Source organism: Haliotis rufescens, unplaced genomic scaffold, assembly GCF_023055435.1.
Source record: "Haliotis rufescens isolate VD_foot unplaced genomic scaffold, xgHalRufe1.0.p SCAF_6, whole genome shotgun sequence".
Taxonomy (NCBI): Eukaryota; Metazoa; Mollusca; class Gastropoda; order Lepetellida; family Haliotidae; genus Haliotis; species Haliotis rufescens.
The window spans coordinates 43,035,524-43,063,047 of NW_025964334.1; the positions used below are offsets into that span (position 1 = coordinate 43,035,524).

Below are 27,524 nucleotides of genomic sequence, written 5' to 3' on the forward strand. Positions count from 1 at the left end.
CGGATCTCGCATCCTTTATTTGCCCACTAGGTGACCCATTCAGAATTTTTGAAAGGCTTTCTTTGATCCACTCCCTTTCGCAACTTTCAGCACGTTGTAGCGGACAGTTTTGCTCAGTGGGCGGCACTCACCAACAGTCACCACATCACCAATGGTCACATCTCTGCAAACCAGAAAGGAAAAGTTAAAACAACTAAGAAGGCATCATCACCTGAGGTGACAGACCTATATATAGCTATTAACATACAACCAAATTACAAAGCCCATACATCAACATAAAACATAAACATAAGGGACTACTTCAGAAATATAGAAAATAGAGCCACAGCAGTGTACCTCACCTTGTACAACATGATTTGAACTAGAATGTGTTGTTACTTTTAAGAACATGTCTCCCCACCTCCTTTTTTGGACACAGTAGATCCTTCAACACCAGTCAACCAGAATCTTTTACTGCGCTGACACCAAGTTCCCAGAGACTCTAGGGTTAAGGATGAAGCCTACATATATCAAGGAGGTGATGTGGAATTGGGTTTAACGTCGCGTCCAAGATTATTGCACTTATATAGCGACGTGCATGCACGTGTGTGTGGCTGCTTGTACTAGTCCGGACTGATGCTGAGTTATAGCGCTAGCTCACTGAGATACCATGCCGCATGAATACCCCACTCAGACACAGTATACTGACTCCGAGCCGACCAGTCCTTGTTTTAGCCTCTTAATGCCGAGCGCCAGATAGGGTAACAAGTACCATCCTTTAACATCTTTTGGTATGACGCTTCTCCAAGCGGACGCTCTACCACAAGACCACGGAGGCAGTCCATACATCAAGGAAAGTATCTGCTTGTAAAACATCTTTGCTACTACATGTTATATACATTTGAAAGGTCTAATCCTCCTGTTTATAAATATGAAAGTTATGTTGATCACATTATTTAAATAATGCAATTAAAACTTAATTAAGTTTGTCTTTAAAAACAATGTACGCTAACATATTCATAACATTCCAACTTAGCACCCAGGAAGCAGAATTTGTTGTGATTTTCAGCAATTGTAAGATTTTTAATAATATTAACTTATTATTTTTTCCCTTGTTTACGTAATCAGAAAATTTTAAATATTATCTTTTTACCAGTCTGCTGAGTAACATTAGAAAATACTTTGTATGAATGACATGTGCCAAAATTTGTTTGATATCTGAGATGTCTGATCGTCAATAATATTACAGTAACATCCCTGGATTATTTTGTAGTTGTAGCATGCAATTTTATTTGATAGAAATTGCTTTCTAATGATGCTTTTTGTTCTTTCCTTAATCTCCTACAAGGAGCATGATTGGTCAAATTCAAGCATGTGACCTAAGGCAGCAAATCAAACTACAGCAATAGATAACGTCCTTGTGTATGATCAATTTCAGACGAAAGGTGTTGGTTAAACCCTGTTATTCTGAACGTTCTAAACAAGAAATTGTGACCTGTATTACAAACATGGAACTTCATTGACGTATAGTCCTGTGACAAAGATTTCTCATGCATATATTTTGCCACTAAACATTGTATCATTATCATACTTACATAACATGCGATCGCATGAAAAGATGTAAATAATAACTGATGATGACAATGTTTAGATATATTTAAAGGCTTGCTTGAAATCTTCAACGTCACAAATTTAATAAATGTTAAATCTATCAATAAAATATGATGAAATGAAATATCATATCACAAATTAGAAATATAATTATGATAGGGGGGGGGGGGAAAGAATTGAAAGATTGTAAATTTTGTGGTTCGGCGAACACAAAACAATCGCTCTCAGTACTTTACCCCTTTAGATATATATGTCTCTTACAAATAATAATATGTGCATGCTGGCATGTATTAACTTACATATCTACCTATTTGTGATGGTGATAACACAACTCCACATTACAATTGACTATAAATGAACGTCGTCACAATGTTACAAACGGGAAGTATTGGTAATCAGAAGGGAAAGTTGAAAAACAAAATAGAAACATCCGCTTTGTGTTGGTGATTTTCAAATATTAACTTATATAATTACCTTTATTTTTAATGTTTATTACCACTTCTTTGTGGTATTGTACATGAGGCACCGATTGACAAATGTCACCTTCACATGCTAATAATAAATAGGATTTCATATAAATAACGTCAAACCAAACTCCATCTGTTCACGGGAGAAGGGACTACACAGCTGCTTAGAAGTTCATTCCCCTTACACGCATGGGCAACGCATTACGCAACCCGTGTGCACCCCGTTGGTCACCCCGTGGAACCCGTCCGCCACGCCTGTGATACCGGTGTGCAATGTGTTGAACACACTCATTATAGGGGGAACAAACTTTTGACCAAAGGGGGACCCGTGTTAAGCTGAGTTGGAGGTGGTAACAAGGAGTTAATTTTGTTATTTCCTGACGAAAAGGTTAATACACATTTTATTATATGTACTTGCTGATGTCTCATTTTTAGATGTGATTTTGTTGGAAAATATGAGTACTGTTGTGGCTACTACATGATGTTTTGTGATGGTATTAAGAGAATACATGATCATGTTAAATGTTATTGCTATTCAAATGTTGTTTGTTTTGTGATTTGACATTAAACGTCTGTAGTACGACTTTCAGTGATCATGTTTATGATGTTTGGCAGAGCATTGTTTTTTATTGGACCCTAATTATTTTATGATGGTTGGGTCTCTTTGTCTCAGCTACATAGCCGTGACGATGGGAAAGGTCAGCATTTAATTAATGAGAGTAGGTTTTTCATGGAGGAGTGAGTGAGTGAGTGAGTATGGTTTTACGCCGCTTTTAGCAATATTCCAGCAATATCACGGCGGGGGACACCAGAAATGGGCTTCACACATTGTACCCATGTCGGGAATGGAACCCGGGTCTTCGGCGTGACGAGCGAACGCTTTAACCACTAGGCTACCCGACCGCCCCCTTTTCATGGAGGAGACACTTGAGGGAGAGGGTTCTACTAATTACCATACCACAAAAAAAGACCTGTAGATGTGAGCGCAGGGTTGTGTGTAAGATGGCCATTGCATAATGGCCGCCAGGAGAGGTAAACATTGAGCTAAAGCACTGTTGTTTTCACGGGCTCGTTGAATTCCCAGCGCTACAGTCAATATATCTTCTACTTGATCTAGATACATCATTTTGGCATTTACAATATATATTTTTTCAACGTACATCATATCGTTTAGAGTATTTGTCAATTGTGTTGAGCTTACAAGCAATAATTGTAATTTGTGGTGACATGTCTCATTAAAACATGAAGTTTCATTTAAAACATGAAGTGAGTACGATAGTAAATTATAATATTCAAATTGCATTGAAATACAATGACAACAAGATACATATGTAACCCTAAAGTTCTACATTCATAGATGGGAGGAACACTGATTAAACAAAAGGAAGAAGCTTGCCCTTACTTATATGTAGAGACATCATCTGAATATGACTATATATGTAAATGTTACGATACTGTACCTATCTTCACGCATTATTAAAAAACGGGCATAAAGTTCACTGAGACGAAGGCTATAGATACAATACCATATTCAAATTTGTAGATCATAAAAAAACATTATTTGATAATAAATTCAGTTATTGATATCTTAAAACCAGTTTGCTATATTAATAAACATTTCATGACAAATTAAAATCAAATTTGTGATATAAATTCATTCTTTTGTATCCATAAATGAATTATTGATATCAAATCAGGAATAAATAGTACAAAGACACCCTATATATTGTTCTTCGTGGATTGTATTAAGTAACGCGATTGCATCACAGTTATAGTGTTAATTGCTAGTCTTTTTTCTGCACCACCATTTCTTTCATCTAATGAAAAATTGTTTAAAAATGGCAACTTATAATTAACAAAGGTAATGATACTTACCCGACCTGCGTTTATTCATCTCTCAGTCATTGTTATCGTTAACATGTGTCTACTTTAAAGTGTTTATACTTATGCCATAGATAGTACTGATTAAGGAATGACACATCATCGTAATAAATATGTACTCAATATGCATGCAGCACTACGGTACTTTGATTCTATAAACACAGAAAATCGTTACCCCGAATTACTGTGTTATGCTTCACCCTTTGTTTTCAGACAAATAAGTCAGGCGTGACAGTTATCACAATCTCACCGGTTATAAAGATTTGATGCATGCCGACTGATACTCTTGATGGGTCAGTGATTAAGACAACAGATCAATACACACGCTTCCTATTCAGTTTGTATGTATGATTACATGGCTGTGTGTATGCATGGTATGTATTGCTGTATGTATGATTACATATATGTATGTAAATTATGTGTGTGTATTTATTTATGTATGTGTGTGTGTGAATGCGTGTGTGTATGTAAGCCTAGATTACAAAATAAATGCTTCGGTCGTTTGAAGCCAGAAGGCAGGGATAATCCTGGGAAAGAAGCATACTCTCGCAATTGGTCACTAGAGCTGAAACTTATCTCGCGGAATAATTTTTAAATAAGGCGAGTGGAGCCGAGTTAACTTAGGGATTTACGGCTGTTGTGTGAAATCAATGCTTCAGAAAGATCAACGTCCTGTCCCTGTGAACAAACCTACATAGTACGGAATGAAAGCCAAAAGTGTCAGTCATGTTTCTTAACGCTTAATTACTTTTGCTGGAGAATATGTTTCTTGTACAAGGGCTATAAAGCATGTTAACATCAAAATATATGAATGTTGAAGCTAGGTTTCATTTCAGTTTTCCTTTATTTAGCAGGCCCCTCATACTGAAAAACAGCCCATCTGTTTATATTACTATATCCTGCTATGCTATACTCAATAACGTAACGTAACGTAACGTAATACATTAAACTTTCCCCCCTACAATTAAGTATGGTGGTTTATATCTATTAAGCATATTATTTATTATTCAGCCCCACCTACACAGTCGACTAAATACAAGAGTGAGTGAGCGAGTTGGGTTTAACGCCGCTTTTAACAGTATTCCAGTTATATCACGGCGTGTCAGCTTAATGTGGGAGGAAAGCCCGAAGTGATGCAGGTCTCAGACGTTTACCACTTCGGCGAAACCCACGAGCACGGGTATGGTGCTGACAAACCTAGAAACATAATAGGGGAGAACCAGGATTCGAACCCACAATCATAGGTTTCGGGCGTGCCCAAGGGACGCAACTCTGCACAGCGAATCGTGGCGCCTTAGACGACTTGGCCATCAGTGCCCCCATGAAATACAAGACTGTGAAGTTGATGTGAAACCTAAAAATTGATGATGATAATATATGAATGTTAATCCAACAAGCGGTGTGTGTGAAGATAAATTTAAATACGTTTGACACATTAACATATTTCAACACCTTTTGTACGGTAACCATTATAAGCGTTGAAATTAAAAGGTCTACAAAAAGATGTATTTCTTATACTAGAACATCTTCCCGAGGCAAGAGAGTTAACTGACTTTAAAAGTCCAGTTTCCACCCTTGCTGACTTAGGCTGGAATTCCTGGGCTCGATCGTAGCGCCACCAGCGGCTATTACGAGTTATGTCCTTTCTATGCCTCTCCTATTGACCAATCAGATTCAACCCCTCGTATCACTTGCATTTGCTTCAAACAAAACGGTGGCGCCCAGTCAAGACGATCTGATCGATAATCAAGATCTATATTGTGATGAAACGAGAGTCTTACATCGCGAAGTGCATCAAATCACGTGAGCACCTTGATTAAAAACATGAAAAGATTTAGAAGATATCTGTTGACAATGAGTTAGCGGTGCACATGCTTTGCAAATCCTGCAGTCGACCGAAAACTGCATGACACTTTACGAACTGGATTTCGATTTCGGTGCGCGATTTTGATTGGACTATGCATAGACTCGTTAGTCCAGCCAAAATGTAACTCCATAATACCAGCCTAGTTCGGCAAGGGTGGAAACTGGACTTTTATAGTCAGTAAACTCTCTTGCCTCGGGAAGATGATACTAGAAGGTCCATAAGGGTATTTAGTGAAGTACCGTAACTCGTTATGAAAAAATAGTTCTCTTGATATTCAACACTGTACATTTCCCCACACCCCACTTTTTGTTTGTTTTTGGTAAAAGTTAATAAGATGAGGTTTGTAGGGGGACTAGAGGTACCCACTATCTACTGGAGGATATTGGAAATGAATATAGACTGTCATGTTGTCTGACTGCAGATAGGATTTGTTATCTTAACAATTACTGGGGGTTTCACATTAGGGGTTGTGATTTTTAAAATTGCCCAAATGATCCTGCTGAGTATTGGTGCTTAGTGATTTCAAAGGTAACAATTTATTATTAGAGGAAATTGGTAGTAAATACGTAATACCATGTATACAGGATATCTTCAGGATTTTTAGCCCTTTCTTTCTCTGTGTGTAATTCTGATGGACAGAAGTCAACCAGTTCATGCATTCCATGGTAAAGATGAGACTTGGTTAACATCCGTGTTTATCTGTGACAACTTCCCACTGGTGACATTTTAGTGAACTTGGCAAGTGGGGATGAATTTTGGTATTCATGTTATTATAATCTGTCAAACTGTACATAAATGTGTGTGTGTTAAATCATAAAATTCAAAGGGACTGTTCCCTACACCCATCAATATCTTAATGAAGGAACATTAGTTTATTGTTTGGATTATATAAAGATCTCACTAAGTATATGTTTTGCATGCATGACAGATAGGAAAATATTTCCTTTCTCCCTTTATCCCATCTGTCATGCATGCAAAACATATACTTAGTGAGATCTTTATATAATCCATACAATAAACTAATGTTCATTCATTAAGATATTGATGGGTGTAGGGCAGTGTGTGGACGGGCGTTGGTCATGCTGGAAGGTGTGGTTTCGGAGTCTTGCAAAATGAGGTACAACGTGGGGTCGGAGAACCTGGTCGATGTAACGGGCGGCTGGGCCAATATTCTTGAAGACAACAGATCTAAGTTTCTGATTGATGCCGATTGCACCCCATACCATAATGCTTGGTCCTCCCCACGGGTCTCTTTCAACCACACTGTTCTGTAAAACGTTCACCTCTCCTTCGCCACACTCATACTCTGCCATCTGCGGTGGAAATGCAAGTACCGACTCTCATCTGAGAACACGTTGGTCCTCCACTGCCGATGCCGCCAATGTTGTCATTGGGTGGCCCACGCAAGACGTTGCTGACGATGCTGAGAAGTGAGCACTGGACCCCTGTGTGTACAGCGACAAGACAGGTTCTGGGAGGCGAGCCCATTTCGAACAGTGTCAGCACTGATGGGTCGCTGATGGTTGCCAATGGTCTGAGGAGCTGTCTGTGCCGCTGTGGTGAATCTGTCCTGCAGATGTTGCCGCAGGATGAAGCAATCTTGTCTTGGTGTTGTGACTCGGCGGCGACCACTGCGTGGACGGTCATTAGTGCTGTTGGTGGTGTTGTAACGAATCCGAAGTCTTTCAATGGTTCATACACTGCAGTTAAAAAGCATTGGCAATGACTTGGGTACGTTGTCCGGCATTTAATCGTCTGATGGCTTGTTCACGTTGTTGGGAGGATAGTCGTGGCATGGTCGCTGTCTTCACAAAGCAACTGAATTCTCAGTAGGTGTCAGGTGGTTCTTATACAGATGGTCACGTGCATATACGATGTTTCACGTGCATTTCAATTTTCCTGTGCATCACTTGCAACCACGGCCATCTCACAGTTCCCAAGGTTCACAACTGTTACACCGAACGCAACCGGTATTATGAGTAGAATGTCATAAACTGGCTTTTTTTTAAAGTCTAAAAAACATATTCATGAAGAAAAATTACAATTTTGATCATGCACAATTATGTCCTAATAATCCAAAAATACGACGTTTCTTTATCTGTTCAGTATATATGTGTCTTCATTAAAACAAATACTATATCAACTATAAATTTCTTCAGTGTGTGAATGCGTGTAATTCATGCATATTGGCTCTCCAGTTCTCATAATGCTTTATAGGAAAGCAAAATTGTGTTTAATTAACCTCATCTCTCATGTCAGTGACTGATTTCAAACCGCATGTCTTGGTGTTACACACCCAGTGTCCCAACTGTCGTGTATCTACTTTAATGTTTCGCCCTCGCGAACATGACCGTTTAGCCTTCATAAGGGCTGTAGCAGGCATTGGATTGGTAATATCCGTTTTCTTTTAGCAAAGAAATATAGTTTGTAACAAAAATATACGATATACAACAAATATTTGCACAACTATCACGAAACAATTCCGACACCGACACCACATCAAACCCTGCGGTAGGCTGGACACAGTTATATGCGCACCAATTGCATAACCCCTACCGACAGGGTTGGGATGGAGGTTCAAAGCGAAACGGCCAACCCGGTTTGTTGTCTAATAATTGCTGGGCGGTGCCTTTGATCTTGCCTCTAACCATGCATGTAGTAGGAGTAGACGATGATCAGGATAACTGGACATTCTGCAAGATTCTTTCTTGCTACATATCATGGCACCAATCCATCAGTCACAGGGTTTTGTTATGTATGTGTGCCCAGTGTATCCACAATTAACTAGAATGTTTCATATCTACAAAAATGTATATGCGTCAGTGGTTTATCAACACATGTTGGTTGGTTGGTTGGTTGGTTGTTTAATGCCGCACTCAGCAGTATTCCAGCTATATGACAAAACATGTATAACGCTTAGTCACGCTTGGTGTGGCTGACTGAAATTGAACATTATGATAGCGTCAGCAGGGATAATAGAGGTCATAAGACATAACTTTATTTGCTTTTCTGGCCACAGACCGTGGCATATGAAGATCATACATAAATATGTTTAAGTTACATAGGCAGCAGACTAGATTATTTACAGCAATACAGTTCAAATATTGTGTTCAATTAAAGAAAACGTTGATAGACACACTCATTTTTGTACTATTAAACAAACTGTGGACTTTGAAGACATTTTCGCTTATTGTAATAACATCAAGGTAAAAAATCATATTTATCTCTGAAATCCACGAGCATAGTTGCTGTCAAACATAAGAACAAATCATGGCGGCAGGTTTTGACTTGTCATGTGCCTTAAAGTGAGTTTAAACATGCCAAAAGCGATTGACCCTACAATATAGGGTCATTTACTCCAACCTTATAACTGTCAATCATCTTAACAGGACCATAACTTTTGTAGTATATCTTCTCCCTGTCTCTATGTCTTGAGTTGTTAATCGGTAACTGCGGTCCAAATTTATCAACTTATTCATCTATTGTTGCAAACTTGACTGATTTGTTTACGCAATAAAAATTCTAATTGAACATGAACTATTGTGGCAGACAAGCACCTTGATAAGAAATGTAAAGGCAGCCATGGTACATGTAGTCTAAAAACCTGAAAATTATTTCGCCACAATAACTGAAAAAATTATGTGCCTTTTTTTTTCGAGAGTGTAGCACAATTTTATTAAAGTTTTACTTGCAATTTGATAAACTATAATAATATAAATATTAAAATTCATCATCACTTGTCAAGTTTAGTAAAATGTCACCAGTTGCAAGATGTCACAGATAAATAAGGATTCTAAGTTTGATCCTCACAGGTTTATCCCCAATGTGCCACTGCAGAGATTAACAGTTACTGTGAGTGAGCATGGTTTTATTGTGTTTATATAAGCACAGAAGTCTTGTCAAAAACGCTCACAGTAGTTAGTGGGTAAACCCACCTTAGGATTTTTCATATATCCATCACAACCTATGAAAGCTAACACGTGAATTACCATATTTTCTTGAGAATAGTGCGCACCCCCCCTCTAGTGGATTCAGTATTTTGGAAAAAAATAATCGAAAGTCAAGCACAAAAAAAAATTACACCATAGATCTACCCCTTCGAATTCCGGTTAAAACGGATGATGAGAAACTTGGTCAGAACAAATTCAATATTTGAGATAAAAAATCACCAGACATGTTTATTTACCATTTAAATTGTATTTTTTGTTCTGCTAGGCATTGTTTTACATCCAAGGATTAAGATTACCTTGTGTATTTTCTCGTAAATGAAGACGGAAACAGCAATTAGCTGTACACAAGTTTTCTTAGAATCTACCGGTGATTCGGTCAAGACACACCCAATGATATAACTTTACAGGATTTTAATGCAAGATTCGGCAAAAATTGTATCTGAAACTATTTTTTTATCAGGAATAATATATCCTATTATCTTGTTAATTTAGTTGCAGCTTTTGCTAAACATATTTTAAATAATAATAACCCTAAGCAAAGCAGCTGATCGCTGTAGCCGGTTATAATTTTTCACATGGAACCAGTCTGACACGTCACCGTCAAGGCTCTCGCACACGTGATCGCGAGAACTACGTGTTGACATAGAATCGTCAAACTATAACAAATATGACTTTGAACGAGTCAAAGTATGGCATTTATGTTATATGTATTCATTCTGTCAACTAATGTTCGTTTCAAGGCGTCAATAGCGGTAATCTGACCGTGGTTGCTGTTAATAACACACTATTTCGCCGAAATTAATTGAAAACAATATTAAAAAGGAATTTTGGAAAAAAATGAAATAAGCAACATACATAAGTCCAGCTATACAATAAAACACTTTTTATAGCCAGACTGTAATTACAGTCAAGTCTCGTTAATCCGACATCGTTGGTTGCACATGATCGTGTCGGATTAACGAGTATGTCGGATTAACGAAATTAAGTGATTTGTGATCGAAAATTGGACATCTTCACCATAGATAATAACCGTGTGTTCCTTGTAATAAAATCATTAAAAACGAAATATTTATATTGTTATGTTGTTTATTCATTCATTCCTTAATTTATAATTAATGACATTGCAATAATAATAATAATTTTCCCATTTATACGTAACAATAGAGACATTACTCACTGAATATATCACATCAACCACACACGTTTCCTCGTCTTGACAACTTGCTTCATCTACTTAAAATAGTCTGTCAGTGTTTTCTGTTTCTCACATTTTGAAGGCACATTTCTCAAAGTCCCCTGTTCGCTTGACGTCTAGGGCTTGTGGTTCTTCAGCATCAACATTGTCGAGGTGTAATTTCATTTGCTGTTTCTTATAATAAAGCTTGAAATTCTTTATGATCCCGGCATCTAGTGGCTGAATGTGCGATGTGGTGTTTGGTGGCAAAAAGTAACATTTCACATTGTTGTGTCGACAGTAGCATGGGATGGGGGGTTGTCCAACAGCAATACCACGTGGCGTCGCTCCAATCGCATTTGCCGATCCAAGATCAGTAGCCAGGCTTTGAATATTAATGTAGTCATCCATGCTTTCTTGTTTACATACCAGTCAACCATGTTTTATATACCTGTTCGTATTTTAAACTGGCTTCATGCACATTTATATGGCTTCAATCTGTAAACTACATTTGTATAGCTTTGTGAATACAGGTTTGAATAGCTTTTCCTGTTAATTGTTAAAGTTAATCTCTGCAGCCAGTGCGTGTCAAAACACAGGGTTGTGTACTCGCGGGCAGATGACCACGGAGTACGCTGACCACTGTGTCGGATTAACGAGACTGATTAATAAGTGATTTCGGTAATTCGTTGCAAATTAGGTGTGTCGGAGTCGGAGTGCGAGAATGTCGGATAAAGCCGAGTGTCGGATTAACGAGACTTGACTGTACATGATTAATTTGCGTACTTCAGTATGAATTTGTTGACATGGTATTTCCGGTGTTACGTGCTCACGGTAATATCTTTCCATGGGGGAAAAAACCATCAAAACTCATTATTTCGTGTTTTAATGCGCACCCCTTTCTACACAGCTGTGTTTTGGGGAAAAAAACTGCGCACTTTACTCAAGAAAATACGGTAACTCAGTTCACTGAAATTTAAATAATTAAGGCACTTGCAGTGACCAGTTAACAAGTAATCAGTGAGATAGTATATAAATACTGGGAACGCTAAACAACTTCATTGTAAATAGACAAATACACCTGTGAATGGCGTGGAGGCCGTAGCCTTGTATACCAAGGTTTTTAATACCGAGTGAAACAAAGACGAGGTGCCAGCCTACACTGGAAATGCTGTATGCTGCATGTCCAGCCTACATCAACACCTCTAGTGATCTCTTCGTGATCTCAAGCCTTGCGCATAACCATTGTCATGACCTGGTTGAGTGACTTCCTTCCATCAACATAAAAGGATTACCCACAGAGAAAGAAGGATTAAAATCCTAAAGACATCCTATCCACATGGCATAAGTACTCACAACCAATTTCCTCTAATAGTAAACTATCACCTTTGGTATCCCCAGCAACACTCACCATTGTCATTGGGCAAATGTAAAAATCGCAAACGAGATTCTGTCTCAATAGTCACACCCAGTGATTGTGAAGATCTCAAACTCTATCAACAGTGAGACAACATGGCTGTTCATATTCATTTCCAACATCCTCTTAGAATTAGTGATAAATGTTAGAGTCCCACACAAATCTTTCTCCTTATAATTTTTACAAAATGCCAAACAGAAAGTGGGGTGTGGGAAAATCGGACATATTCCTACGTGAAATAAAAAATAAGACATAAGTAGTGGTGACGGTTCTATCATAATTGAACTATCTGAAGCATAAATTTGGCGAACGAAAAACGGTATATTTGCAGTCACCTGGAATGACTTATGTCGGCAAAACATAAAACGAATATGCCCGCAATCCACACACAACCACTTCATTAATGGAGAACATTTACCAACCCGCGACAATCCTGTCAATTCGGGGGTTCCCCGAGCAATAAACACGCTTCTAAATTCCCTACTGTTCTACTGTCGGGTAGCCACAATGGCTATACTGGACCCTCCTGGAATGGTTCATGCCATAAAACTCCAGCAACTGAACACTAATTAAGACAGGCCGATCTTGTGTTTATGGTCTGGTGACCACAGGTCAATGGCCGCTCATTAACTCAAGAATCACATCTCACTGTTTTGATTTATCTCACTATTCATTTGATATATTTGCCAACTTCTACTGAAACCCGGTCCCATCTTAAACGCATGGCACACCAGTGTGCAACAAGTGACCCACACGTGCTCAACGGGTTGCACACGTGCTGCACACCCGTTGCACACGCGTGCTCAACCCATGTGCAACCCGTGTGCAACCCGTGGAGCACCCGTGTCACATGCGTTCTCAACGCGTGTTAGGGGAATGAACTTTTAGGCAGTAGTGTAGGTTGAAGGCAAGTTGTAGACCATGGGAGACAGCAAAAAACTGGGGATCAATTTAGCAGCAGGTGTTATCTGTCAGGTGACCAAGAGTAATATGAAAGTTCCAGCAGGTAATTGGGAGTCCTGCTCATGGAATGGAACAACTTTCTTTCTCTCTTCAGTCAAAAGCAAGCAGTATATGCATTGAGGAGAAATGCAGGATAAGTTTTAAATCTTTTTAAAAATCTAGCTCAAGGTGCAAAGATATTCAATGAGATTGAACATAGATGTTTTGTTCAGTTTGGCAAATAAATTCAAAAGGGCACATTAACATCCCTGACCTGTAACACTAAAGACTACCAACACACCAAAATGTAGTCCACTACCTGCAAAAATGTCTGACTTATGATTACAAGGTTGCCCTAAACAAAGATAAACAAATAATGCCCTAATCTTTGCATAGTGGACTGATAACTTTTAACACCCCAGGTGATTATTTTCATGTCAACATAATCTTTTCCCAATAGACTTGAGGCAAAATTAACAGTGGCTGTCAATCATTTCTTACCTGAAACATGGACTGAGATGAACAGACATATTCTTGTGACGTTTTTCAAATCGGTTGTATTTCTTGACATAGTGTAGATATTCTCTTCGAATGACAATGGTTCTCTGCATTTTCATCTTGAGAACTACACCGGACAAGATCCGCCCACGAATGCTCACATTACCAGTGAAAGGGCACTTCTTGTCAATGTATGTGCCATCAATAGCCTAAAACAAACGAAAGCACATTTATATAATACATATGCCCAAAATAACAGATCACAGTGTTAGAAATGGACTTTAGTCCTATAGTCCTTGCCAAACTGCCAAATAGGTAAGGTATCATAAGGACTAGTAGACAATTGACATTTTTTTAGGTTTTGCTACATGTTATCATTATAAGGACTACTGGACAAAAAATGTTAAAGTTTCTCTTGCACAGATTTAAGGTCCTAATAAACTAAAACACATGAAATCATTGCCATGCACAACATTCATGTCATTCAAAGCGTGAAATACAGTGTCTACCTTGACTTACAAAAAAAGGGGTCCAGGGAACCCAATAATTAATTTTAATGGTCCCTGCAGGCAATATGAGCGTCCTGCAAAGTAATTAAATGGTGTTGTGTACTGTACATTTTCTTTAGACTATGGCCATGATTGATGGATGAAATGACAGACACCCATAACTGCCCTTGATTCGCTGTAGGTACAATGAATATTACTGTGCGCACCTAGAGACACAGTATATTCTTTTTTCTGCATCCATTCACTACATTTGTGCATACTGGACTGACAAATGTGTGCTGCGTCAAGCCCTGTTACTGCCATTATCAGTCACACAAATGCTCTATCCACTACATCACAAAAGAATAATGTTTGTGTCCTTTGCATTTGGAACTGGTATTTCATGATGTGCTGGTCTGAGCCTGGACACAACCCTCGCCAAGGGATAACCGACAGACTTGTGAAATTGGTCAAAAGTACTCAAAACACTGGACAGCAATCTGTGAAAAGCCTTTGAACTGCTTGAACTTGTCTCACTATTATGTCCCCCTTTACAAGGTATAAGGTAAAGAAACATTGCCTGGACCATCCTACTAACAGCCAAATCAAGAAAAAAAAATAAAACATAAAAAAAATCAGAACATGTGTAGAACACATAAAAGAAAAGTTATTGCATTCTGTAAAAAAATGGCTGTACAAGTTAACGATGGATGGCAGGGAATTATGCAGGCCTCATGACATCGAACAAGTTCCTTTGAACGGCTACAGTTGTATGGGATATTGTTCCTTATGTGGATACTGACTGACAATCCTCGAACTTGGTAAGTGTCAAATATTATACACAACATATAATTACAATACTAGTAAAATCTAGATATTGTTTATTTGTATACTTATACTGCATTTCTCCTTAATGCATTCATTGATTACCTTTTGACAGTTGTGTAGCTGTGGTTGATCATGCTAAAGAAAGAAAAGTGGCAGGCGACTGATATCTCCATATCGTGTCAGCGCATACCTTCTGCTCACCCAATCCTGTCCACAGAAAGGTAACGAGAGTATGAGAACGTCCCAGTAAACAACCAGTAAAGGACAATAGCATGCGCTGGAAATTTAGTCACCAAGCCATGATAGCGTAGACGCTGTACAACCCCCCTAAACAAGCAAGTAATGAAAGTAGGGTAAGGCTGATCTGGACATGATTCAATTGTTTTTATGTTGCCACAGATTGGTTACCTGCTGTGCTACAACGAGCAGTACAAAACTGTGCATACCTTCGACATCCTGAGGTAGTGACTGGCAAAGACGAGTCCGACCTCCATAAAACATCCTTCCATGATGGCTTAATAGAACAATTACTGTGTAGAGCCATCATCATGGAGGCAACTGCCTGAATTTCATGGGGGCAAGATTAGCAATCTCATAAGCCCAGTTGATAAAGCAGGCGTCTGGTGAAGTCCCGGTGGCGGGTGAGGATCACGGCTACTGCATGATGCAGTATGCAGTCATCTATGAGTGACTCGAACCGAATGTTCCTCAGGTGCAGATAGGCAGCCATTGACTTGGTAAGGCGGGTAAAAACCTGCGGGGCCACTGAAATGCCAACTGGAACCTTAGGAACCGCCAGTCGCTGGGGTGGATCGGCACATGCAGGTAAGCATCCTGCAGGTCAGGGCTGATCAGGTAGTCGTAAGCATTGATGCTGGCCCTGAGCAGTCTCAAGGATATGTGACAAGTACAGAGGATTCTTCAGGTAACATTCATTGAACAGTACAAGGTTGTGTGTCATCTGCATCTTATACGAATCCCGGTTGAGAACGAGAAAAATGGGAGAGTACCCGTACCTTATGATGTTGACAGCGTATGTGTCTGCCATCCAATTTCTCCAAAACAGGCATGGTCTCCAACCTACTGGTGTGTCGACTATTTGGACAACTGGAGGGAACTACCCCTACGGGATTGATGGAAGCCTTGGCACCTGCCCCTGCCTCATCTTTTGCCACAAAAGGAATGCTGATCTGTGGTCCTTGAGGGATGAGCACCTGGGTCGATAATTACCTGAATTTGACACACGTTGGCCAAGGTGATGGGATACATGTTCCAGAGCCTTGAGTGCTGTTTAATCTCGAGCATAGTTCACTCTTGGGAATGCGTGTCAGTTACATTGCTATTGAATAAAGTTGAGGCCGACCATGGCTGACGAAGCAGCTGGCACCTAAATTCGGAAACCCAATTGGATAAGGCCAGATACCCCAGACGGTGGGTGGCGTTAATCTAAGCTTACACCGCTTTAAGGTGATTATGCATATAATCGATGTGCCTTGGTTGGAAATCTACTGACGTCTGGAAATGATTGATCCTATTGGCATTGGTCTTGAAAAGATCTTGGTCCACAGCTTGAGACGCCATGAGTTTTAGGGAACGCCTGATTTCCGTTTCTATGAACGTGAAACGGCTGTCAGGGATCTTAATGGTAATGGAGAACATAGTCCAAATTGTGAGCGTGGTCTGCTACCCAAAGGCGTGAATGGGAACATCATCCCTTCTAAATCTCAACACCTTAACCCTCTGGATGCCGAGGTTTTTTTCTGACGCACATTTTCCTAAGATCGGAAAAGTGATCGCGGCACTGGATATACCTGTGGCTATAAAATTACGCAGAGGTGGAGAATATTAAATGTCCTATTTGATGGTGTGAAGTAAACTGCAAATATTAACCGGTTTTAAAAAAATACACTTCTGAGTGTTGTCCGAGAATTTATTCTGCGTTGAAAAACAGTAAAGTTCTCCACTTTTTATCGTCCCCGATAAAAGTAGTGCGACAATTTTTTTTATTTTGAAGCTTTACAGAAACTGTCAGCGAACAAAATACTGCCTAATATCTGAACGACATAACTATAGATCAAATGGAGTTATATGCGTATGTATAACGACATACATTCAATGCCCAAAATAGCACGCTGTAAATGACGAAAACTGATTTTTCTCTATGACATAAAGGTGTCAGAGGTTACACGCGTACAAAGAAAAGGGGGCATAACTCCGCTGTACTTAGCACTAGTTTATTGTAACTCAGGTCAATTGGTGAGAATTAGCTGTGGGTAAGGACATTATATTTTCGTGGTGTTTCGTTCACGAGGAACCAAACTATTCCAACACAGATATCCATATTGAAACTGTATATGTTTAGCTATTTAAAAAACCCATAAGAAATGATGAAATCGCACTTCATAAAAAAAGAGGTAATAGAGAAATGGATGGCCCTATCTAACCTATAACCTAGTCCTTAGATTCCAACATTCTCCTGAATGTGTAAGTGTAATTTGACTAATGTTGCACCATTATTAATGGAGCACTAGCCTTATCATCAAATGTAATGAAATACCCAAAAAATAACACCATTCCTTTTGACGTCATGGCTGGTTTTATGTCTTTGATAACGTCGGAGAAAGACGACACTGGTATTCTGATTAATATATATCTCCCATAACTTTCATTCATGGTATGAAAAATCTTGATGTGTAAAACGGCATTTGACGCTTTTTCGACACAACATAAAATTACTGCTTTCACCAAGTAAATAATGTCTTGAATATGTAAACAATTTGATAGTTTATCGTGTATCTTAATTGGACAAGACACACACCTGTTTGGCATCAATTTACGTAATGAAATACCCAAAAGAATATTTCAAAACAACCAAAATTATATTCAATATTGGACATATATTTGTTCATTTTTACGTTATTATTTTTCTTCATCTCGTCTCAGAATTACACAATAAAAGATGCAAAGAAAGCTCTATTGGTATACAATTATCAGAATAATCGTATGAGGTTTTGTTTGTTTGTTTGTTGTTGTTTAACGCCGAAATCAGCAATATTCCAGCTATATGACGGCGGTCTGTAAAATAATCGAATCTGGACCAGACAATCCAATGATTGACATCATGAGCATCAACCCACGCAATTGGGATCGATGGCATGTATTTGTATGAGGTTGAACCATGCAACGGGGTACCTGGCATGGATTTTATTTTATACATTTTACAATTCCTGGAGAAATTAAGTAAACAGTTTAATATCCTGTGATCACAATATTGAAAAAAGAATGAACCCATTGATTATATAATGCAAAACAAGAGGAATAATTCGTAAATTGTTTCTGACTAACGCGCACCTGGCGAATCGTTAGATATCACTGTTCTGTGTATCAAACGACATAAAAACAATTCCAAGACCAAGACAATTTATTCTTTCTGATATGTGTGCATATATTTTACCGAAAAAATATTATCCATTTTGTTAAAATATATTCAGTTTTAGTTATAAAATAAAATAAAACGGCAATTCATGGACATTTGTTATATGAACTTATAATATTGACTATTACAGATCACAAGAAATACGTACATGCTGCAGTTACATTTACACTTCATCTTGTAACACTTGTCCAAAGGAAAGAAATATTGTATTCGACACTAAAAACCTATCAATTGTTATGTAAACAATGTTCAAACAAACAGGAGATAATCAAAGGTTCATTGGCGTGTTCATTGACAAATGTCCAAAGTGATATTAATTGTGTGAAAAAATGTATAAAAGATATGCAAAATCTACATCATAACTGAAACTGTAAACAGCATGCTACAATGATCGTGTGCCTCTCATTCAAGGACCTTCACCTCAAAGAAATTACCAAATATGTACAACAATGTTGACGTATGACATCACTACCTGTGACCAACGTTTACAAAATCGCGTGTTCACTGTCAACAGTACGCGGGATTTTACGAGAGGACTTTCATTGATTCAGGGATCGTATATACATAAATGTGACATGTAAGTAATCAGAAACATTCTGACAATCTATGTACTGTTACCGTATTCGACGTAATAAGCGCCCAGGGCGCTCTCAAAATTAGAAATAGGGGGCTCTTATTAGAATATTATTTTGGTGGAAAAAAAGAGAGTTGAAAGATCAATTTCGTGGTTTATGGTGACAGCCTGAAATGTTTATGTACGACATATATTTTTCCAGAATTTAATTGCCCATAATTAAAGGTGCATATAACACACGAGTGTGCATATGCGAGAATAAAAAAGTCTTGTGTACATTGATCAATCGGAAGGGGTGCTAATTAGGATTGTTTACTAGCCAATATATCAGCAAATATCGCCGTGGGCGCTTATAACGTCGAATACGGTATTTGTTGTTATAATTTTCATTGAAACAAACCGAGCTAGTCAGAAATTCCGATAAATACCGTTGTCGTTGTGCGCGATTTTGCGTCAGTCATGGCCTCACACAGGACGGTAACTTTGCAATGATTTGATATTTTCAACAGAAATTGTCAATGTTTCTACTTTAAATTCCCTAATTCTTCCTACGATTCTCTTCCCATGCATATTCTGAAAATGTTCAGCCAATATATTGAACGAATAGACCAATGGATAGCTCAAAATAGGAGAAAATGCTACACTGTGTCAAATCTGTATTTTGCTTTGTTTACTTTTCAAACAAGTGCAGCTTTTCGAGGACAGCGTTCTTTTTCACACCGAAAATATTTTGCTTGATTTCATCCAGCCACTTCGTATTGGTGACAAAGACCATTGTTCATTCGATTCTAAAATGTATGAGGAATTCAAGGATGTGATGTTACAGGCGCCTCATGACCGGTGTACCTGAAACGTGATTTTGTAAACACTATCCCAAATGGCGGAAATTTCACTTCGGCATTTGTTTCCAAAACATTCTAAACGATTCTAGGGTTATCGGAGACGTTTTGGAATGATCATTGGTGATTTCATAATGGACAGATACCAGTGATCACTAATATGCTATTTTTGAAATTTATTTCTCGCAGTAAATATCCGAAATTTAGATTTCAAAACATGCTGTAAATAACGAGGTGAGTGGTGATTTAGTAATGTGTAAAAAATGGCGACATTAACGAAGTACCTAATTTTCAGAGGTCATTTTTAGTACTTTTGCTTGGCCCAAAATGCCAGTGGATGATATCACAGAACAGGGAATCTCCCACCTTATTCAAAACTGTGAAGCGTATTTGTGTGGGTTATGAATTTTGAATTTTATTCGACTTCAAAGTGAAGGTTGTAGAGGAGGGACATATATGTCCCTGTGGCATCCAGGGGGTTAAAAGCTGATGAGAGGATAAGTAGAGAAAAATCCTCGTACAGCGCTCTGGTGCATATAGAAGTATGCTGATAGCCGGGGCAGACGCCTGAACAAAGGAATTTGTATGCGCTTGTTGTTACATGGCTTGCATAAAGATTTGCATCCACGTCGGGTCCATAATAGAGCGCTTAGGGTAAATTAATGTATAACACTATAATCATGATAATAGCTATACAGCAATTTAAAGTGTGAGTAACTAGTGGTAAATGTTAAACAATTACGCAAAAGTTACTATAAATATGGCCACCAATTACAGAGAACTGAACAAGTTTAAGTTTACAATAGCCGGCCATGAAATACAAAACAATTTTCACGAAGGACCGCACAGCTAGCAATTAAATATGGTGGAAAACACAACAAGAGGACGTGAAAATAAATGATAAAACTGTCAACTTCATGTGCTTAAAATAAATATTATTGCATATAAAATACACCAAACCGGACACCATCCGCCACAGGGGGAAGTACATGGGATTTAGATGGAAGAGTTGAAAGCCACATGGACAGGAAACAGCAAATATTGAGATCCAACTAGCAGCACGTTTTGTTTCATGAACAACAATGATATGGAGACATGAGTCGTCCACCACTTCCGGTATGACATGGCAGCTAGTGATTGCAGGGGGGTCCTGCTTGTGAATGAAACAGGACTTTTCTTCCTTCAGCAGGATCAATCACAGTCTCACTACTGTCAAAAGGTCAGCATGCAGAAGTAATGCAGGATAAATTAATTATCTTGCATTTTGTTTTCATTCATTGGATGTAGCATTGAATTGTAGAACAGAATCATTCTAGTTCTTTTACATTATTGTTGGGAAGTTCTTTAATGCAAGTCTAACAACTCTAAATTCATTTTCACGAGACTTCATTTGTAGATGTGTATATGTTACTGTCATTATGTATGTCACAGTCAATGTGTAAAATGAGATTCATCCAGGCAACTTACAAAGCATCTTCCTGAGTCAAGGGAGTTAACTGACTATAAAAGTCCAGTTTTCACCCTTGCCGAACTAGGCTAGTATTATGGAGTTAAATTTTGGCATGACTAACGAGTCTATGCATAATCTAATCAAAATCATGCAACTAAATTGAAATCCGGTTCGTAAACTGTCATACAGATTTCGGTCGATTGCTAGATTTGCAGAGCATTTGCACCGCATTGTGGCAGGGGATATTAAGTATAATAATTGAACTTACCTCTCTGGGGGTTTTAAAACCCAGGCCTACATTTCTCACATAGCGCAAGTTCTTTTTGCCCTTACCAGACAGGAGGGACTTTTTGTTTAAAAAAACAGTGGTTTGGCGCTGAAACGATCTCTCTGTCTGAAACGATATGAACAAAAGCATATAAACCAAGGTGTACAAATTTAACTAATGTCTCACAGATCTGCCTTTCACTTCGGAGTCATTTATGCACGCATACAAAAATGTTTTCAAATGGGTAATGAAAAACGTATCTCACTCCAGGCAATACTTCACCTGCAGCAAAGAGATTTCAGTTTCCAAATAGATGGATGAACTAGGATATTTATGATAGTAGTAGTAATAGTACACTTGTCCTGACAACACACTACAATACTCTAAAGCCTTCTCTGTCACTTGTAAACAGACTGACCGTGTCAATTGTTTCCTTAACTAAATTTGGCTTTGTGACCTGGTTGGGCCATAACAGATATCCTGGTTGGGCCATAACAGACCTCCTGGTTGGGCCATAACAGACCTCCTGGTTGGGCCATAACAGACCTCCTGGTTGGGCCATAACAGACCTCTAGGTTGGGCCATAACAGACCTCTAGGTTGGGCCATAACAGACCTCCTGGTTGGGCCATAACAAACCTCCTGGTTGGGCCATAACAAGCCTCTTGGTTGGGCCATACCTGACCTTTAGGTTGGGCCATAACAGACCTCCTGGTTAGTTTGGCAACTGCCTTAGTACCAACTTGGACAAGATATTGTCTCTGTAACAATCCAAGTGGATTGGCTGGACAAAAATCTCTGGCGAATAACACTTCCTGCATTTAACAATGCTATCTAGAAGACAGTATCAGATCAACTTAAAGGATATAACATCTGCAACAACAATCGGACCTGGTTGATGACTCTTTAACCGCCACTTATTCCTTCAGGAGGGAACGGAAGGCCTGTCAACTTTGAGACACAGCACAAGTCACACATTTAACCTCATAGGGGCAATTACACTCTTTATGTAAACAAAACACAATCACTTGTCTGATAAGGATACTGTATTGCCATAGTCAGCTATATGATGCCAAGAGTTTCAATACTGTTTTATGCTTTTGAAATTTTTTAATTTTCCCCAAAGAAATTAATTGCAGTTTTAGAAAGAATATCAATGATCATATATATACAAAGAGAAAAATAACAAAGTCAGTTCACCACCACTTGTGTCCCATATATGGCTCATTTATCTTATTTGGGTATTTTGTTCGCACAAGTGTCAACACACATTCCGGCATTATTTGTCTGTGATAGAAGACAACATGCTCCCCATCACCCAGTTTGATCTTCTTTTGAACATATGCTGGTATTTTCCACCCGTTACAGTTGTCAATTATTTTCTAGAATTAATAGTAGAGAGCCTTTCTGATGGTGCAGTTAAAACAGTAGGGGCATGTGCCCTCCTCCATTCGATTGTCACCCTCGGGATATGCCTGATTAGCAATGTCCTGTTCCCCAGGAATAGTGGAGTCAACTTGAATTTGTTCAATGACATGTGTATATGCTTATGTTTTGTAAATACAATTTTTGTTATAATTATATATATAGTGCATGTAACCAGGGGTCCGGAAACCGTCATATGCGCCGGACATGTCCGATTGGGAATCTCAAATGTCCAATTTAAAATATTGCTTACCGGACATTTTAAAAAGTATTGTCCGGACATTCTTAAATTTTGACCGGACATGATCAACAGTTAGGACTGAGCAGTTTCTGTCTGCAGTTGCAACACAATGAAGATTAACTACACTGACAAGCTTTGTTTGTTTTGATTGCTGTAAATACATCGTACCTACATGATAGTCCAATCTGTCAATCACTGTAATAGGCAATAAACTGAGTTGACACTGATTAATCGAGGATTAATTACTGAGAACATCTTGTTAATTTGAGTGAAAGGTGTTTACAACTGTACATTAATACCTTGCTTCATCGATGTACCTCATTATCCTCACAATGCTACGATACGTAACCTCAGACAAGGAGCGAAAGCGTGACGACAGCCAGTCGACCGATGCAGATCAGTCGAGCGGATCGTTATTAATTGTCCGGTGAATTAAACAATTTAAATTGAAACAATTCATAATTCATCATATTATGAATACGTAAACTTGTAATGTGTGTGAAAAGTCGTACTAAAATACGCTATTTGAAGGAGGCGTGGCCTAAATGCAAATGTCCGATTGGGATTTTAAATTTTCCGGACCCCTGCATGTAACTATTCTATAAACTGACATGGTTATAAGGAACATTATTTGGTGATTAATGTATATAAGTTATTTGATTAGGATATGCACTTTGACTGGATATATTCTTATTATGCAGTTTCATTATCATCAACTTTGTAGCCCACATACCTGTTGTCCTGTGATGTTCCGTAGAAGCCATATGTTTTTGACCTGACATGAGATCATGCCCCTATATGTATGTATGTATGTATGTATGTATGTATGTATGTATGTATGTATGTATGTATGTATGTATGTATGTATATGCTGCTTATTTATATGCCATTGGGTTTGCTGAGGAAACTGTATTTATCGTCATGTACATAATACATAGACATAATTTAGAAGTGAGATCTGTTTTGTTATATTTCAATTGTTTTAATATGTACACTTGTTATAGTGATACATTTACTCAAGCCAACAAACGGAAAGAAAGTATTGTGTATTTAGGAGATTTCATTATGTTATGCTGCCTTGGACCTGAGAATTGTCCGCAGTCACCAGCTGAGAGGCAGAGGGCCACATGACCCCTTATCCATAATTATATGTGGCAGAGGAATGTAATGTTTAGAACATAAAGTGGGAAGCCGATTTGGGTGCTGAAAGGCTGTAACTGGCGGTTTAACCCAGAACTCAGAAGTTCTTAAGTATTGAGTTTGAAAACCAGGTGCATGTTTTATTCCAACATCTGTAACATAACTACTCGCTTCACCTTGAGACACTTCATGAGATGGCGAACTTATTCTATCAACTCTGAAAAAAACTGTGTTCAAGCTGGTGACGGTTGATTGTACGTTATTGTTCATCTGGTATTGGCCAATTCCTCGCCAATATCGTAGCATGTTAAGATCCGTTGATCTGACGTAAACATGTAGTCTGATCTGGTGATGTCACACCAACAGAAGACTTCTGGTGTCCGTACCAGGAGACAGCTCCACGCCCTGGATTCCAAGGTCGACCAATCAACACGGCTACTGTAGAGTACCCATGTATGGGATTCATCTGACTGTAAGATCTCTTCACTCTAAACAGTCTACTTTTTTATGTCTATGCATGACCCCAGGGATTGATTTAGGCCTCGATTCCACGATATTCTCATCAACATTCATTCAGCGTGATTGAAAATCCCATACATCTAACTGTTACACTTTCAATAGTTTAATCTGCATTGAATCTGCTATTAAACATACTGTATTTGACGTAATAATCAGCCTAAAAATAACATCTACCTTTTAATTAATCATTGTTTATAGAAGTTACAATTTCTGAAAACACCACTGCCACAGGGTAACATGCGTAACATGTGACCAGACTTTTCTCTTGTTCTTAAACAAGCTCTGAAATCAGAACAGACTTGTGCTTTACCATGTTTACATACTGTTTTGCATATTTATGAAAATATGCTACTAGAAAACGGGGACTTTGAGGTGCACGACAATATATATTTATACATCAAAGTCACCTTATCGCTTGATGACCACACAAAGGAAAACTATGCAAATGGAATAGATTTTCACGTTTTGAGATTTTTTCTCTCTGAAAGTAACCGTGAAATGTTTATCTTCGATGTGTCAACTCATCAAAAATGAAACAGAAGAAAATATGATCATTGTTGCATTGAATAATATGAGTTGGTACTGTCGCGGTATGTGGATAAAGGAGACAAAGGGGTAAATGGAAGTTGTAAATATTGGCGGGACACGATGGCGCCAAAATTAATGTAAACACTATTGAATGAAAAATAATAATAAAATAGATTACAAACATAAGTCCAGATATACAATGAACACTTAAATTGTGTAACAATAGGGTTAACTCTTTCTCCATAATAATATACATATTTAAGATCACAGACGATTGTATTTTAGATTATATTGTCCTAGCCTTTAGATAAGACAGTACTGGTAGAAGAATTCACAAATTAAGTTTGGAATATTTCTTGGGTGAAACACCAAGTTGGATTTATAGACCTTAGAAAATGCTACGATACGTTTGCTTCCAGATTTGTCAATAACTATTTAACAATGTGACTCAATCATTCAAATCAAACTCAGACATCATGGATGTCGAGACTTTCCAACTTCCAGATACTCGAAAACATTTTCTGGCTGCTGGGCATTGCAAACATGCCACCTTCATGGGGAAATGAATGACTCAATGTAGCTAATTAAACAAAGTGAGTGGGTGAGTGAGTTGGGTTTAACGTCGCTTTTAACAGTAATCTAGTTACATCGCTGCATGTCAGCTTAATGTGGGAGGAAAGCCCGAAGTGATGCAGGTCTCAGACGTTTACCACTTCGGTGAAACACACGAGTACGGGTATGGTCCTGACAAACCTAGAAACAAATGGGCGAACCCTCCAGAGACACGATCCCGACTGTAAAGTTCTCTTTCTTGATTGATTTGTTTGTTGTTTAACGCTCAAATCAGCAATTTTCCAGCCATATGAAGGCGGTCTGTAAATAATCGAGTCTGGACCAAACAATCCAGGGATTGACATCATGAGCCGATCCACGCAATCAGGATACCAAGTCAGGGAGCCTGACAACCCAATCCATCATCACCACAATCGATTAGTTGCCTCTTACGACAAGCATGGGTTGCTGAAGACCTATTCTATCCCTGGTAAGGGTCTGGCATCGTTGGCTCTCCAGCGACTGTAGTCGGAACACGCCACTTCTTACTAACCATGGTCTTACAGCCTACAGTATCTGTGGTTTGTGCAGTGACTGATGGGAATGGCTCCTGTTGATTATCTTGCCTTGTAGAAACGTAGGTGGTTTGTTTGCCAAGCCTAACTCTGTAGTGACCAATTATTTGTGGAAACCTATGGCCAGCAGTCCGATGAGATTTGGGTTGCCTACTTTTTGGGTGCCCAGACTACATCTAAGTGTAACCTGATTTTTGTTCTCTTTTAGCAGCATCAGACATTTACAACATGAACTTCCTTTAAGGCATTAGGGGAGAAAATCTTTTGCAAAAGGACAAAGTTGGACATAACCTCATGTCCCCTTGTGACAAATTCTGCTCAGAAAAACCTTAGCATACTACAGAAAGAAAGTTCTTCTTGGGTATCGATACTTCTGGCGGGAGTGACAATGTTTGTTGAATGTCGTAAACATATCGTGGATACATTTACGACTAGAAATGTCCAAAATCGGGGCACCGTCGTCTGTACCATAGTCTACGTATTACATCCTAAAGGTGTTTACGAAAGTGATGTGCACCAAATAGGACAATCCGACATCACAGCCCGCGGTTAATCAACAACTTGATAAACATCCCCCGGATTCGACGTTAAACATCGCGCATAAAATTGTCGAGAGGACAGGCGGCTGCGCCAGGTACACTAAAAGTTTGCCTCAACGGCAACATCAATAAAAATATCGTAGAATAACACACGGGTACGATGCGCCGTTAACCAAATATACTAGCACAATTCTCAGATTTCACAGCCATGCGTACCTGTTCGGCCATGTTGGATTGAAAGGCAGGACCGGGGTCTTTCCACTTCCGTTACGGGTTCCTTGATACTCCTTACAGCGACATCTTGCAGTTGTTTGTCACCCTGAAACGCTGTTAAGAA

The 27,524-nt window shown here is 38.7% G+C and overlaps 1 protein-coding gene across 1 annotated transcript; it reads right to left on the bottom strand.

Annotated features, from left to right (window-relative positions):
• On the bottom strand, positions 1-27,524 carry LOC124114623 (40S ribosomal protein S11-like). The gene is made up of 4 exons (XM_046475297.2): positions 27,404-27,524; positions 21,670-21,795; positions 13,790-13,995; positions 1-163 (listed from the first exon to the last, which is right to left on the bottom strand). Exons 1-4 carry the CDS (start codon positions 27,413-27,415, stop codon positions 40-42), a joined length of 468 nt encoding a protein of 155 aa, XP_046331253.1. The 5' UTR covers positions 27,416-27,524; the 3' UTR covers positions 1-39.